The 14,083-nt window shown below is 49.9% G+C and overlaps 1 protein-coding gene across 1 annotated transcript; it reads left to right on the top strand.

Annotated features, from left to right (window-relative positions):
• The first annotated feature begins 921 nt into the window (after window positions 1-921).
• On the top strand, window positions 922-1,920 carry LOC135895603 (olfactory receptor 52R1-like). The gene has a single exon (XM_065423743.1). The coding sequence runs from the start codon at window positions 922-924 to the stop codon at window positions 1,918-1,920; it is 999 nt and encodes a 332-aa protein (XP_065279815.1).
• The last annotated feature ends 12,163 nt before the right edge of the window (window positions 1,921-14,083 follow it).

Below are 14,083 nucleotides of genomic sequence, written 5' to 3' on the forward strand. Positions count from 1 at the left end.
ACAGCTCCTTCACCTCTGCTGTGCACTGCAGTGTGTCCTGATCATAGATCTCTTCCCACTAGCTACACAAAATCTGCACTTAGGTATTTACATTCCTATGGCCGGAGCGCAGCTGGGACTGCACGGCCTCCTCTCCCCAAATACTGAGCAGATCCATCAGCTCCACAATGTCCCAAGCGTGGAGCTGCCATGGCCACCTGGGAAGGTGTGATGTGAGCACTCCACACTGAGCAAACAGGAAGGGGAATTTCTAACTTCCTGGGTCTTTAAAGGGGAAGGGGCAGAAAGCATTTACCTTGATGCAGGGGAGAGGAGTTGAAACTGTTCACCAGAGCACTCAGGATGGGCAATGTGGGACGCCTTCCGGAGGTCAATTACAGTGATAAAAACAAGTACAAGTGTCTACACTGGCAATTTGCCAACAAAATGTTTGCGTAAAACTCTTGTCAACGTGGTTATATTATGTCACTGAAACTGAGGAATTCTGTCATTGAACGTTGCTTTGCAGTGTGTACACCGCCACTGTTTCTTTGGCAAAAGCTGCTTATGTGTTGAAAAAAACATGGTGGTGTAGGAAAACCCTAAGGAACAATGAGGTATAACCAGTATCCACAATTGTGGTTCCTACTGGTGCCTAGTAATATTTTCCACACCATGCTGTTTAGGAATTATTGAGCAGAGAGCCCCATAAAATATGAAATTGGCATTAGTACGGTCAGTTCTTCATAATTCATTTCTCTGAATAATGAAAATGTCATTTTCAGTGTGTGAAGAGCGACCCATCTGCTCCCCCCATGAGAACAGCCTCTAGTAGTGCATGTAGTGTCACATATTCACATTGTCTCTCCATCCAGGTGTTTGTACTGCGACTATCACCCTAGACCCTGGGCACATACAGAAAGTCAGGGTAACGTACGGTTCATGCAAGAGACACCGTTCTGCCTCAGAGTTGGACACCTTCTCCCCTACTCCATGTCAGATTCCAACACAACCGACTTCACCAACCCCTCCACCTTCATCCTGCTGGGCATTCCTGGCCTGGAGGCGGCCCACGTCTGGATCTCCATCCCCTTCTGCACCATGTATGTCATAGCCATCTTGGGGAACTTTTCCATCCTGTTCACTGTGAAGATAGAATCAAGCCTCCATGAGCCCATGTACTATTTCCTCTGCATGCTGGCTGTCAATGACCTGGTCGTGTATACATCCACCCTGCCCAAAATGCTGGCAGTCTTCTGGTTCAATTCCAGGGAGATAGATTTCAGTGCTTGCCTCACCCAGATGTACTTCATTCTCATCTTCTCTATGATGGAGTCTGGAATCCTCGTAGCCATGGCTTTGGATCGCTACGTGGCCATCTGCCATCCCCTGAGACATTCCACCATCCTGACAAACCCCCTGGTGGTCAAGATCGGCCTGGCCGTGGTGCTGCGTGGCAGCATAATTATACTGCCCTTTCCCTTACTAGCGAGGCAGTGGCTATATTGCAGAACCAACGTCATCCCCCAGCCGTACTGCGCACACATAGTTATGGTGAACCTGGCCTGCACTGACACCCATGTTAGTAGTTACTATGGCCTCTTTGTGCTATTCTGTGTGATGGGTCTGGATGGGATTTTTATCGGGGTGTCCTATAGCCAGATCCTCAGGGCTATCTTCATCCTCCCCACAAAAGACGCCCGGCTCAAGACTCTGGGGACCTGCGGTTCCCACCTTTTTGTCATTTTAGCCTTTTACATCCCAAGTCTCATCATGTCCCTCATGTACCGGTTTGGCCAGAATGTGCCCCTGCATTTCCACGTTCTCATTGCCAATGTGTCGTTCTTGATGCCCCCCACACTAAACCCCATCATCTACGGCGTGAGGACCAACCAGATCCGGGACAGGCTGCTCAGGCTCTTTACTCATAAAGGGGCCTAAAGTTTTCTCCTGGTGCTCTGGTTCTCAGACCGAGCTCCGTGCAGAGCTGGCTGGTGAAATGATGCTGGGCCCCCTTCCCGCAATCACTTACTGGACAGTTAAAGTGACATTAAATCCTTTCCTGGCCTTCCTGTGCTGTGTCTGTGTGACAAACTAAGGAAACTTTTTGTGTACAACTCATTCTCCCATAGGGATGCCACCTTTCTAATTGCTGTTAACTGGACCTCTGAGGCCCCAAGCCCTGACCTGCGTATTCCCCCAAGGCCCCACTCCATTCTCAACATCTTCCCCAAAATTCCACCCCTGTTACTTGCTCCCCTCCTCTCCAACCCCATCCACTTGCGGGATCATCTCCACCTTCCTGCTCCCTAGCCTGGGCTCCCTCTGCTCCGGGACTGGGATGGGATCTGCTGTAGCCTGGCAAGGAAGCTGCAGTGAGGAAGCAGCACTGGGGCCAGCAGGCCAGTCCAGAGCAGAGAGGGAAGCCAGGAAACTGTACAAAATCAGCTGAGGGTTGGGAGCAGGGCTGTGATGCAGTCAGCTGAGATTGTGCATCATGCAGCTTGTGGGCCCTAAATCTCAGATGCAAAATCCTGAGGGAAGAGACCATTGGGTGTCTTATTTCCATAGCTTTCAGCGATTGTCTCAAGTGACAGTGGGAGAGGCCTAGGATGGATATTAGGAAACACTATTTCACTAGGAGGGTGGTGAAGCACTGGAATGGGTTACCTGGGGGGTGGGGTGGAATCTCCATCCTTAGAAGTATTTAAGGTCCAGCTTGACAAAAACCTAGGTGGGATGATTTAGTTGGGAACTGGTCCTGCTTTGAGCAGGGGATAGGAGTTGATGACCTTCTGAGTCCCTTCCAACCCTGATATTCTATGATTCCATGATTTGTTCGTCCTGGCTGGGGGCCTGTAGCTGGCTGGGTCCCTGCAATAGGGATGGGCTGAGCCACACAGAGGTAAAGTGATTTACTCAAGGCCACACAATGAGTCGGTGGCAGAGCTGAGAATAGAAACCAGGAGTCCTGACTCCCCCACCACCCTCCCAGCACTACTGCTCTGGCCATGAACTGGCATTGTTTCCCTACATTGTGTTACATACAGTGAGGCTTTTTGTGTTTCGTGATCAGTGGAGTTGCCATAATTCTTAAACGGGAGGAATTTATTAAAGAACAGCTAAAAAGTACAGATGCAAAAACAGGTTTCCACACAGTTCAGTGTTCTACCTTGTCTTGTTTGTTTACCAGGGACCACACGCTGCCTTGAACTCCATAGAGAGCATAAAGGCCAACAATGTGCTGTAAGGAACCACATCAGTGCAGTGTGTGACTCTGCAGCCCTGATTAGGGCCTTTTGGTAGCAGCACACTAGAAATAATAACTAATCATCTCCATTTAGTGCAGGGAGATGTGCCCAAGGTCACCCAGCGAATCTGGGGAAGAGCTGAGACTCTTCGCTCCCAGCTCACTGGTCTCTGCTGACACTTTATCTCTAGTTAAAATGTCTTGGGCCAAATCCTCAGCTGGTGTAAGTGGTTGCAGCCTCACTGAAATCAGTGGAGATCCCCAGCACTAAAGAACCAATGGAGAGAGAGCACCATGAATCTGTGCTGCTCCATGGACCATACAAGCCAGGTCTGAGACACTAAACAAGGGATTGGAAGCGAGGGACTCTGGGCTATTTTCCTGGCTCAAGACATTTTCCTTCCTGCTGCCTCAGTTTCCTCATCTGTAAAAGGGGGATAGACTCACCCCAGGCTGGTGTTTTTTCTATGATTACATTATACCAAGCCAGTAACAAACGTAAACTTCTGTCTCACCACACTGGTTAAGTAGACACATCCCAGCCCTTGGCTCACCACCCGGACACCGGACTCCATGATGAGCAGTCAGTGAAAACCAATTTCCACCACATATCAAGTCCTTCAAATCTGAAGAGACCAGCCACTTATTCAGGTCAATATATAACTCAGATCTTATCCAATAATCCCACTTCTACCATCCCTTTAGCAATTAAAACTAAAGGTTTAATAATAAAATAAAGCAAGAAGAGTTATAAATTGTTAATAAATCAGATACATCCAAGTGGTTTTTCAGTATTCAGAGATCAGCATCACAGAAGTGATGGAATAAACTGCTAGTTGCAAAAGTGTCTCTGGAAATAACCAAAGCAGTTTGGGGGTCATTAGTCCTTGTTCAGAGCTTCCTTGTTAGAAGCCCAGTGCAGAGAAATGAAGACAATACAGAGATGTCTCGGGGGTCCTTTTATATCCTCTGCCCTGTGCTTGGAATTTTACTGTCCCAAACAAAGCCCAATCCAGTACATGGCCAATATTAATAACATCGGACAATAAGATGATACATGCATATGCACAGGATAACCACACTTAGCAAATCATAAAATTCCCATTGACACCTGACAGGACATAATTTGTACAAATTTGTTGCAATTACACTGGTCTACAATTTTTGAGAAGTCGTCTGCTTCAGAGATAAAATGTGCTATTTATTATGTATTTTGATGTGCTGAATTCAAATATGACAATTAAAACAACTGATTGGCTACTGTTTCTAAGATATTTATTTTTTTACATTTTATGTCTATGTATATTGTGTAGATAGTAGAGTTTTAATCATAGATTGTAAACCTAGGTCTTTTCATGTGTTTATGGTTGCTTTACATGATAATATTTCACCTGTCCTGTTTATGTAACACTTTAAAAATCAGCAAAAGGGTTATATAAATAAAATGTATTATGAAACAAAAGGCAAAAAACTATTCTGTACATAGTTTAGTCCTATTCATTGTCTGCTCGGCGCTTCTTGGCTTGTCTCTTGTATTCATTAAATGGAGCATCTCTTGTCACTGTCCAGCAATAGTCTGCAAGTATTGATTTGCTACATTTGCCCTGATAGCGTTTCTCCATTGTTGCAATGTCCTGGTGAAATCGCTTGCCATGCTCGTCGCTCACTGCTCCGCAGTTCGGTGGAAAAAAATCTAGATGAGAGTGCAATAAATGTGTCTTTAGTGACATGTTGTAACCAAGGCTTTTGTATGCCTTGAGGAGGTTTTCCACCAACAACCTGTAGTTGTCTGCCTTGTTGTTTCCGAGAAAATTTATTGCCACTAACTGGAAGGCTTTCCATGCCGTCTTTTCCTTGCCACGCAGTGCATGGTCAAATGCATCATCTCGAAGAAGTTCACGAATCTGAGGACCAACAAAGAAACCTTCCTTGATCTTAGCTTCACTTAACCTTGGAAATTTTCCACGGAGGTACTTGAAAGCTGCTTGTGTTTTGTCAATGGCCTTGACAAAGTTCTTCATCAGACACAGCTTGATGTGTAAGGGTGGTAACAAAATCTTCCTTGATTCAACAAGTGGTGGATGCTGAACACTTTTCCTCCCAGGCTCCAATGACTGTCGGAGTGGCCAATCTTTCTTGATGTAGTGGGAATCTCTTGCACGACTATCCCATTCACAGAGAAAACAGCAGTACTTTGTGTATCCAGTCTGCAGACCAAGCAAGAAAGCAACAACCTTCAAATCGCCACAAAGCTGCCACTGATGTTGGTCATAGTTTATGCACCTCAAAAGTTGTTTCATGTTGTCATAGGTGTCCTTCATATGGACTGCATGGCCAACTGGAATTGATGGCAAAACATTGCCATTATGCAGTAAAACAGCTTTAAGACTCATCTTCGATGAATCAATGAACAGTCTCCACTCATCTGGATCGTGAACGATGTTGAGGGCTGCCATCACACCATCGATGTTGTTGCAGGCTACAAGATCACCTTCCATGAAGAAGAATGGGACACAATCCTTTTGACGGTCACGGAACATGGAAACCCTAACATCACCTGCCAGGAGATTCCACTGCTGTAGTCTGGAGCCCAACAGCTCTGCCTTACTCTTGGGTAGTTCCAAATCCCTGACAAGGTCATTCAGTTCACCTTGTGTTATGAGGTGTGGTTCAGAGGAGGAGGATGGGAGAAAATGTGGGTCCTGTGACATTGATGGTTCAGGACCAGAAGTTTCATCCTCTTCCTCTTCCTCGTCTGACTCAAGTGAGAATGATTCTGGTGCATCAGGAACCGGCAGTTCTTCTCCGTGGGGTACTGGGCGTATAGCTGATGGAATGTCTGGATAATGCCCAGTCCACTTTTTCTTCTTTGACACACCTTTCCCAACTGGAGGCACCATGCAGAAGTAACAATTGCTGGTATGATCTGTTGGCTCTCTCCAAATCATTGGCACTGCAAAAGGCATAGATTTCCTTTTCCTGTTCAACCACTGGCGAAGATTTGTTGCACAAGTGTTGCAGCATATGTGTGGGGCCCACCTCTTGTCCTGATCTCCAATTTTGCAGCCAAAATAAAGGTGATAGGCTTTCTTAACCATAGTGGTTATACTGCGCTTTTGTGATGCAAAAGTCACTTCACCACAAACATAGCAGAAGTTATCTGCACTGTTCACACAAGTACGAGGCATCTCTACTCACTTTGGCTAAACAGAAATGTGTCCCTTTGCAAAATCAAACACTGACAAATAAGAGAGCACGACACTGTATGATTTCTAGAGCTGATATAGGGCACTTTGTTCAGCAGAGTCATGTAAGCTTCGTTATGATTGCATCATCCATGACTTCTAGGAATAACATGATGCAATTCATATCATGTATGACGCAGTACCAGCTTCAGATTGCATCATTCACTGTTTTGCCTAAAAAGCAAGTACTGTCAAAACCCAGTCATAGATCCAGTCAAAGATGTATTTTAGTCATTTCTAGTTTAAATTGAGATCCCTTCCCTTTATAACTCACTTATCCTCCGCCATTCCCAAGTCAAGGGTCGTATATACTGACCCAATAGCATATCTTGAAAACTAGAGCCAATCAACAATTTTAAGCATCATTTTCGTTCTCAGTGACCCAGAATTAGTAAAGTTTGACTAGATTTATTTGAGAAGCATTTTGGCTGTAGAGCAGTGTTATATAACCGTGGTAGCAAGAATGATAAAAATGGTCATATTCAATTAAACACCATCACACAATATTCTCGCCTTCTGATGGTTCGACAGCTTCTAGCCTCCAAAGCAAGGCCCATCGCCTGGGCTCTAGCAGGGCAAGCAGCTTGGCCACTAGAGCCACTGGACGACTGGAGGAGCAGATCAAAATTTATTTTGCCACAGGGAGCCTTCTCCTTGTACAAAGAAAGCAGGAAAGAGTTTTTTAACAGTGAGAGGTGGAGTCTGTGAACTTGGTTGTTTCCTCCAAGCATCACCAGCCAGTCCACTTGGCTTTGAACAACCTGCCCAGAGAGGGGTTCTTTTGAGTGTCCCTGTGTTTTCTGGGACTAGCCCAAGGACAGACCTCCTGTGATGGGATCCCTGGGGTGCAACCAGGACTGTGGGACAGCTGAGACCTCTGTCCCATCAACCTGGGGTATCCCTCTCTCATGTGATGCTGAGTCAAGCCACAAACCTCTGGCAGGTTCTGCGCTTACACAGACATCCAAAGGCAGGAACACCCAACTGAGTTACATGAATAATCTCCCAGCCACTCATAACTAACAGTAGAGACGCTCAAGCCAATTCCCCCCAGCTCCCCAGTCTTGCTCCAAAGAACTGTACACTTCTGCCCTGATCTGAAGCCTGGCCAGTGTAAGATCATTACCCAGTCCACCCCTCCCTCGATGTGGAGCGGACACACAATAACCTTTGTAACCTGAGCTTAGATTTCCCAAGCACTTGAACAAAACACGTTTTACGTAAAATATAAAACAAATTGATGAACTACAGAAGATAGGTTTGAAGTGATTATAAGCAGCAGGAGCAGAGATCAGAGTTGCTTATGTAAGAAACATAAATGAAATACAGAATAAAAAATAAAATTTATTTGCACAAAGTGGAAGAAATCCAGCCAGAGATACTGAGAGCCCCACCCAGAATATCCATTTGCCTGGCATTCAGGGCACTCACCTGGGATCAAATCAGATAGAGCATTTTGTGTGGGTCTCTCACATTTCTCTCAGGTCTACAAGTCTAAATAATACGATGGGTGAACTAGAATGCCTTGTATTAAATGAGGATATTGATGTAAGAGGCATCCCAGAAACTTGGTGGAATGAGGATAATCAATGGGACACAGTAATATCAGGGTACAAAATCTATCGGAAGAACAGAACAGATCGTGCGGGTGGGGGAGTGGCACTATATGTGAAAGAAAGAGCAGAATCAAAAGAAGTAAAAATCTGAAATGAACCAAACTGTGCCATAGAATCTCTATGGATACTAAATCTGTGACGGAGTCACAGGTCCGATGCTCTGGAACTGCTCTGTATGAAGCTGTCACGGAGTGTGGGGGGACTCAGGGCCCTGCACCCCCGGCTCCCTGCGATTCACCATGACTCTCAGCTAGCCAGTAAAGCAGAAGGTTTATTTAGACGACCAGAATACAGTCCAAGACAGGTCTTGCAGGCACAGACAACAGGACCCCCTCAGTTAGGTCCATCTTGGGGTCCCCGGGCACCCTAGCCCCCCTCGGAGGTCAGAGCCCCGTCTGCCTCCCAGCCATGGTCACTAGCCAGCTCCTCAGACTCCCCTTCAGCGACCCCTCCCACAGCCTTTGTTCAGTTTCCCAGGCAAAGGTGTCACCTCGCCCCAGCCCCCTCCTGGGTTCTCATGTTTCAGGCTCAGGTGTTTCCAGTCAGTCTCCCATCCCCCAATGCAGACTATTCCAGCCACACTCCCCTGTCAGCACTCACAGATCACAGTAAGAACAGTCCCAGTTCGTCACATCTCCCCCCTTCGAGACCGAACTGAGCGGGGTCACTTCAGCCAGTGACCCGGGGAAGTTCGAACCTACCCCCGTTCCCATAGATGCCCCAGCATCCCTCCCCTTCCTTGGTGAGAATTACACCAGGCCCCTCCAGTTTCACGCCCCCCCTTAGGTCGGGGTGCTTGAGGGCATTCGCAGTTCGCATGTGGGAAGGGTTATGCGGCCTGTGCCCTTTTCCCACCCCAATACCCCTGGGGTTCCAACTGGGCTGGGGTCTTCTCCCAGCGCTCCCGTCTGGAGGTCTGTGCTTCGGGCTCTCTTGGTTCAGAGCCCCCCTTTTAACCTTGGCAACCCTCTGGAAAGGCTTCTCTGTGCTGGGCAAGGGTCCTAAAGCCATTTTCCCCTTGTTCCGGGCCTTCCTCCCCCTCTGACAGGGGTCACAGGATCGGCAGTACTGCCGGACAGTAACAAAGACCCCAGGCCAGTAAAAGCTCCGTAGCAGCCTCTGCTGGGTACGCCAGGTTTCCTGGTGCCCTGAGAGGGGGGTGTCATGGGCCCGGTACAGCAGCTGGCGGCGATACTTCTGGGGTACCACCAGCTGCCTCCTGATCCCCCCTGACCCCATCTTCCCTGGGGGAGCCCATTCTCAGTACAGGAACCCCTTCTCCCACAGGAACCTTTTCCGGCCACCTCTTCCCAGGGTCTGTACCGCACCGAGGTCGGCCAGGTCCCTTATCTTCCGTAAGGAGGGATCTTTTTGCACCTCGGCCTGGAACTCAGCAGCTGGGACAGGGATGGCCACCTGTTCTCTCTCGCCGGCTGGGTCTGAAGCCGCAGCCTCCCTGAGCCGTGTCCCTGGGCGTTCCCTCCCCACCAGGTTAGGGTCCTGCCCCTCAGGCAAGGCACCCTCCCCAAGGCCAGGGCACAGTGCTCCTCGCCGGCTCTGACTACGGGTCACAACCAGTGCATTCTGGGGGTTGCTTGGCCAGTCCTCCAGGTCCCCCCCCATCAACACCTCGGTGGGCAAATACGGGTGTACCCCCACGTCCTTGGGGCCCTCCTTGGCCCCCCACTTCAGGTGTACCCTTGCCACGGGCACTTTGACTGGTGTCCCGCCCACCCCCGTCAGAGTCAGGTAGGTGTTGGGCACCACCTGATCTGGGGGCACCACCTCGGGCCGGGCCAGCGTCACCTCTGCGCCCATATCCCAGTATCCTTTGACCTTCCTCCCATCCACCTCCAGGGGAACAAGGTACTCTCTCCGGAGGGACCGCCCCGCGCCCACCGTATAAACCAAAAACCCTGAGTCTGGAGCATCCAGCCCCCCAGAGGAGCAGGCCTGGAGCTCTCCTCCCTCCTTAGCAGGTGGTACTCTGCCAGCCCCCCTTCCCTGGGAGTGCTGCCTTTCGCCCGGCTGGGTCTCTACCCAGTTAACCCTCTGTGGGTTTGGTCTGCTCAGTCTGTCCCTGAGCCTGGGGCACTGGGCCCGTATGTGACCTCTTTGGTCACAGTGATAGCAGACCATGTCCCAGGGGTCCCCTCGAGTGGGTTGGATGGACCTGACGCTGGATCTTCCCCTTTGGTGGGGTTTCTCCATATTTTCCCGCTGGGATGGCCCATGGTGACTCTCGCTCTGCGTTGTGGTGGGACTGTTCCTTTGGGACTCCTCCCGGCCAGCCCCTGACCGGCTCTTCACAAACTCATCGGCCAGCCGGCCTGCATGTCGCGGGTTCTCTGGTTTTTTGTCCCTCAACCACAGCCTCAGGTCGGATGGGCACCGCTCATACAGTTGCTCCAGTACCAGCAGTTTAACCAGGTCCTCCTTTGTCTGGGCCCCAGCAGCCCACTTGCTGGCGTATCCTTCCATGCGGACGGCTAGTTGCAGATATGAGATCTCCGGGGTTTTATCCTGACTCCGGAACCTTTCCCGGTACATCTCAGAAGTCAGCCCAAACTCACGTAGCAGGGCCTTTTTGAATAGTTCATAGTCCCCTTTTTCCGCCTCTTCCAGTTGGCGGTACAAGGCCACGGCTTTGGGGTCCAGTAAGGGGGTGAGAACCCGGAGTCTGTCTGCAGGATCAACCTGGTGCAGCTCGCAGGCCGTCTCAAAGGCATCCAGGAAGTCATCCATGTCCTCCCCCTCCTTGCGTGGGGCCAGGATGCACTTATCAAAGTTCCGTGCAGTCCTGGGTCCCCCCTCACTCACCGCAGCCGGGGGCTCGCGGCCCTTCAGCCTCGCCAGCTCCAGTTCATGCTGCCTTTGTCTCTCATTCTCCTCCCGTTCATGCTGCCTCAGTTTCTCTTTCTCCTCCCGTTCATGCTGTCTCTGTCTCTCTTCATGATGCCTCTGTCTCTCTTCATGCTGTCTCTGGTGTTCACGATCCTCCAGCTCTCTCAGTTTTAGCTCTATCTCCCATTCCAGCCCATTTCGCTCCACGGATGCTGCGCGTGGCCGGGAGGATCCCCTGCTGGCCGGCGAGCGTTGCCGGGAGAATCCCCTGTTGGCCGGGGGGGTCCCTGCGCCCTCGGTATTTGCTGGGCTCCTCCCCACCCTTCCCCTAGGCGTAGGAAGGAGGGGTCTCGGGAAGCCCTCAGCAACCGGCTGACCACTCCCAGATGGGACAGACACTGGGGCCTGCGCTGCATCTGCCAGGCTGCTTCCCTCAGAGACAGGGATCAGTTCATTCGCGCGATCTCCCTTCTCCAGCTGAGCAATGAGCTGTTCTTTGGTGAGCTTCCCAATGCGCACCCCCCTCTGCTTGCACAGCTCCACCAGGTCACTCTTAAGCCGCTTGGCATACATCTTCCTGCTGGCCACTCACAGGCCTGTGTGCTCACCGCTCCCCACAGTCTCCAGGGAGACCCCTAGTGTGCCAGCCCTTCTCGAGGTCACCACCTCTCTGCCAGGGTCGAGCTGCAGACTCCTCCGCCCCTGGGACCACTCACTGCGATCCCCCGGGGGACCCTGGTACTGCAAAAGTCCTTCTCGCTGGTCACACACTCCCAGGGGTGATAACCGTCTCTCTCTGACTCCTCAGCACGCCTGGTCCCCGTCAATCCCCCTTCGTTTTACTTCTCCCCAGTCACTTACTGCAGGAAGCGCCGTCCACGGGGTGCAGTAGATCCCACCGCTACCACCAGTTGTCACGGAGTGTGGGGGGACTCAGGGCCCTGCACCCCCGGCTCCCTGCGATTCACCATGACTCTCAGCCAGCCAGTAAAGCAGAAGGTTTATTTAGACGACCGGAATACAGTCCAAGACAGGTCTTGCAGGCACAGACAACAGGACCCCCTCAGTTAGGTCCATCTTGGGGTCCCCGGGCACCCTAGCCCCCCTGGGAGGTCAGAGCCCCGTCTGTCTCCCAGCCATGGTCACTAGCCAGCTCCTCAGACTCCCCTTCAGCGACCCCTCCCACAGCCTTTGTTCAGTTTCCCGGGCAAAGGTGTCACCTCGCCCCAGCCCCCTCCTGGGTTCTCATGTTACAGGCTCAGGTATTTCCAGTCAGTCTCCCATCCCCCAATGCAGACTATTCCAGCCACACTCCCCTGTCAGCACTCACAGATCACAGAAAGAACAGTCCCAGTTCGTCACAGAAGCCAGCCAGGACTCCGGTGTAGCATGTCTCCTCTCAGGGCAGGCTATCCAGGGCAAAAACCTCCTTGGCTATGGCATTCCTGGTCTGACGTCGAAGCATTCAGCATCCCTGTTCACACGGTATGCTTCCCCTTGGCTGGTCCACCTGGACGGGACCCCTGGAGAAGACAGATGTCCCTGCACCACAACTTCCCAGTCAGCTGTGACTCTCAGCCAGCGTTGTAAAACAGAAGGGTTTATTAGTTGACAGGAACACGGCATATAACAGAGCTCATCGCTTACGTGCAGGGACCTGGAGCCTCCTCACCTGACCTTGAGGGTCTCAGCAAAAGTCACACACCCTTATTCCCACCACCTAGGTATTGGTGCAATACACGGGATTCACGGAAAACAATAAGTCTCACATAGCTTCACATATAATATAATGAAGGAAAACTCCACTCTGTCAAAAATTCCATGCTCAAATCATAAGAATATGGCCGAAGGGATATACTATCGACCACATGACTGGGATGGTGATAGTGACTGGGCGGTTACAGAGGTTATAAAAATAAACAAAAAAAACCCAATATTAATAGGGGATTTGAACTATCCCTATATTGACTGGGTACGTTACCTCAGGACAGGATACAGAGATCAAGTTTCTTGAAACCTCAAATCACTGCTTCTTGGAGCAGCTATACTGGAACCCAGAAAGGGAGAGGCAATTTTTGATTTAGTTGTAAGTGGAGCTCAGGATCTGGTCCAAGAAGTGAATACAGCGGGACCTAAAGCAATAGTGACCTTAAGTGAATTAAATTTAAAATCTCTGTGGCGGGGAAAAGACCAGAGCAGCCCAGCAGAGTAGCATTTAATTTCAGAAAGGAGAACTACACAAAAACTAGGAGGTTAGTGAAAGAGAAATAAAGAATCACAGTGCCAGATGTGAAATCCCTGCAAGCTGCATGGAGATATTTTAAAGACACCATAAAAGAGGCTTAACTTAAATGTATACCGCACATTAAGACATATCTGACTTCAAGACTAAGATTGATAAATTAATGGAAGGGATGGTATGATGGGATAGCCTAATTCTGGCAATTAATTGAGCTTTGACTATTAGCGGTAAATATGCCCAATGGCCTGTGATGGGACACTGAGTAGGGTGGGATCTGAGTTACTACAGAGAATTATTTCCTTGGTGTCTGGCTGGTGAGTCTTGCCCACATGCTCAGGGTTTAGCTGATCGCCATATTTGGGGTCGGGAAGGAATTTTCCTCCAGGGCAGATTGGCAGAGGCCCTGTTGTTGTTTTTTTGCCTTCCTCTGAAGCATGGGACACACGTCACTTGCTGAAGGATTCTCTGCACCTTGTAGTCTTTAAACCACAAGGTGAGGACTTCAATAGCTCAGACATAGGTCAGGGGTTTGTTACAGGAATGGGTGGGTGAGATTCTGTTGCCTGCGTTGTGCAGGAGGTCAGACTAGAAGATCATAATGGTCCCTTCTGACCTTAAAGTCATAGAATCATAGAATATCAGGGTTGGAAGGGACCTCAGGAGGTCATCTAGTCCAACCCCCTGCTCAAAGCAGGACCTAATCCCAACTAAATCATCCCAGCCAGGGCTTTGTCAAGCCTGACCTTAAAAACCTCTAAGGAAGGAGATTCCACCACCTCCCTAGGTAACCCATTCCAGTGCTTCACCACCCTCCTAGTGAAAAAGTTTTTCCTAATATCTAATCTAAACCTCCCCCACTGGAACTTGAGACCATTACTCCGAGTTCTGTCATCTGCTACCACTTAGA

This window comes from Emys orbicularis, chromosome 1 (genome assembly GCF_028017835.1).
Source record: "Emys orbicularis isolate rEmyOrb1 chromosome 1, rEmyOrb1.hap1, whole genome shotgun sequence".
Lineage (NCBI taxonomy): Eukaryota > Metazoa > Chordata > Testudines > Emydidae > Emys > Emys orbicularis.